Source organism: Sinocyclocheilus anshuiensis, unplaced genomic scaffold (assembly GCF_001515605.1).
Source record: "Sinocyclocheilus anshuiensis isolate Anshui unplaced genomic scaffold, SAMN03320099.WGS_v1.1 scaffold532, whole genome shotgun sequence".
Lineage (NCBI taxonomy): Eukaryota > Metazoa > Chordata > Actinopteri > Cypriniformes > Cyprinidae > Sinocyclocheilus > Sinocyclocheilus anshuiensis.
Genome location: NW_015555819.1, coordinates 1,409,972 through 1,412,734, shown reverse-complemented (window position 1 = coordinate 1,412,734; position 2,763 = coordinate 1,409,972). Strand labels below are relative to the sequence as shown.

At 34.1% G+C, this 2,763-nt stretch overlaps 1 protein-coding gene across 1 annotated transcript in view; it reads right to left on the bottom strand.

Annotated features, from left to right (window-relative positions):
* Positions 1 to 1,456: 1,456 nt before the first annotated feature.
* The window catches only part of osbpl5 (oxysterol binding protein-like 5), a 53,929-nt gene continuing 52,622 nt past the window's right edge, over positions 1,457 to 2,763 (bottom strand). The window contains exons 21-22 of the mRNA XM_016469572.1: positions 2,597 to 2,699; positions 1,457 to 2,485 (exon numbers count right to left, since the gene is read on the bottom strand). Coding sequence (XP_016325058.1) covers positions 2,350 to 2,485; positions 2,597 to 2,699 — 239 coding nt within the window. The 3' untranslated portion in view covers positions 1,457 to 2,349. The remainder of the gene's footprint in view (positions 2,486 to 2,596; positions 2,700 to 2,763) is intronic.

Below are 2,763 nucleotides of genomic sequence, written 5' to 3'. Positions count from 1 at the left end.
AACTTTCCTATATGAATCCTGCATTGGAAGTTTTGTACTTTGACCTTAATATTTCCCCTCAAAGGGTCACTCAAACTTCACAACAAAAAACTTCAGAAAGAGAAAGCAATTTGATGCTCAACTGTACTTGCTCCCAGAAAACCTGAATGAATGTGTTCTTAAAAACAGTACGATTATATATCAAACAAATCAAGTGAAATGATCAAATAAATACATTATCAAATTCAGTTGTTCCAAACAAAGATATACTCTTTTGATTAATCAGTCACACCTTCATTATTGAACATATCACACTTCATCCAAGCAACTTCAATGAACTTGGAACTTCCCAGAAGGCCTCACGTGTCCCTATTGTGACTGACCTACCCAATGCCCAACAAACAGTCATGAATATGAATATTCTTATTATGGCAAGCCGTTTTAACATTTAATCCTTACAACATACTAGTATCTATTTGCATGCTACTAGTACCTATTAAACAGATACTAGCACTTTTGATTAGATACAACTTATTTATTACATACTATAACTTATTCAACAGATACTAGTACACATTTATTAGATACTAGTACTTATTCTAAATGTTACTAGTAAGATTTTTAATTGAACTCTACAGTGGCCATAACATAAGATGAGTCAAAATGAATTGTGACTTGTAAGATAAGAATTGCTACTAGTATTTTTATATACTAGTAGTTATTCATTAGGTACTAGTACTTATTGTACAATTTTTTTAGATACTAGTACCTATTATTACATTACTAGTATGTATTCATTAGCTACTAGTACTTATTGATTAGCTACTAGTACTTATTCATTAGACACTTGCACCTATTAAACAGATGCCAGTGCTTACTCATTAGATACTAGTATTTATACAACACATACTAGTACACATTTATTATATACTAGTACTTATACCAAATGTTACTAGTACGATTTTTAATTTAACCCTACAGTGGCCATTCTGACTAGTCATAACATTAGACAAGTAAAAAAAAAGATACTAGTGTCTAAAATACTAGTACTAGTAACTAATTAATAACTACAAGTATGCATACTTTTTATTAGATACTGGTACCTATTTAGGTCCTTGTTTCTAATGAAAAATACTAGTATTCAATAAATATGTAATAGTATCTAATGAATACTTACTAGTAATACTTAAAAAATCACTACTCATTATTGTAATACATACTAGTTAGAACTAAATAGTTGATATGTGAGGGAAAGATTTCCACAGAAGTCAATAGCAAAAATTTGAAATGTGTTACTAGTAACAATAGAATAGACACTAGTTACTACTGAAATAAGTACTAGTAGCTAATGAATAAGCACTAGTAGATAATAAGTACTAGTAGCTAATGAACAAACACTAGTAGATAATGAATAAGTACTAATAGCAAATGAATAAGTACTAGTAGGCTAATGAATAAGAACTATTAGCTAAAGAGTAATCACTAGGAGGCCTAGTTAATGAATAAGAACTAGTAGCTTATGAATACAAACTAATAGCTAATGAATAAGAAAACGTAGCTAATGAATAAGTACTAGTAGCTAATGAATTATAACTAGTAGCTAATGAATAAGAACTAGTACTTAATGGAATACATACTAGTAGCTAAAAATATATACTAGTAGTATGAAACTGGATACTAGTAAGTTTTAAGGATTAAATGTTAAATTGGCTTGCCATAGTCTTATGGCTGATTGTTCATTCTGTTATCGTAGTGCTTTCGCCGATCCTGTTAATTTCATCTACATCTACACGACGCATTTGGTGTCAGAGCATTGTTTCCTTTGTGTACAATCAAGTTTGTAAACATTTACTATTCTTTGTATTGTTCTATACAGAAACACTGTTTTGGTTAAATAATAAAACGAGCAAATTTGTGTGGTCAGAGGTTCACTCGAAAGCATAATAAAATTGCACTGGTGGACTTCACTGCCTTTTCGTTTCTTTTTCCTAGCTTTTTGGCATCAGTATTAAGGCCCGATGTATAAATGGAAGAGGAGTTTGTGGGAAACACGCACACAGACACACAAACCCATTCAACTGCATTCAAATATGCCACAAATACATGACCTATATTGCAGAGAAAGGGAAGTACGTAGGAAAGAGAGAACACGTCAGTTACCGAGAGTGGCAGTACAGCGTTTTACATCCACTCTGATTATCGGTCATATTAATTAAAACAAGAGTCTCTTTCTCTCTAATTGAAGTGCTTAGTGCTTGATGGTGCGGCTACGGTGGGTAGCAACATCGCGACAGGGCATTTAACGGGCTGTGTGGTGGTGATAGTTTGGCTGTGTTTATTGCAAGGCGATGGTCGCTAGGTGACAGCATCTCAAGTGAAGACGTAGTTGATGAGTAGCTGGAAGAGCAACAGCATGCAGAGGATGAGACAGTGGTGGCCGCTCAAGGACTTGCTCTCCTCCGCCATCTTGTGCCGCGTGATCTGACGTCCCAGTGCACTCAGGTTTCTGAAGATAAAGGGATCAGTGTGATTAATATACGATATTGAATAGCAGAGAAACATGTAGTTATTATGCCGTCAGTAATGATGAGTACAGTATGTCTCAGGCTGTACTTGCCTCTGGATGTCCTGCTGTGTTTTCTGTATAGCTGCTACCGAGGTCTCTATGAGGGCGATGTCCTTCACTTCTTTAGTGCATCTCGCACACTGGTTCATAAAGCCTGACGAAGTCAAAATGAGATATATAAAAATCTGAAGACTTGAATTGTTTTTGAATTTTATTTT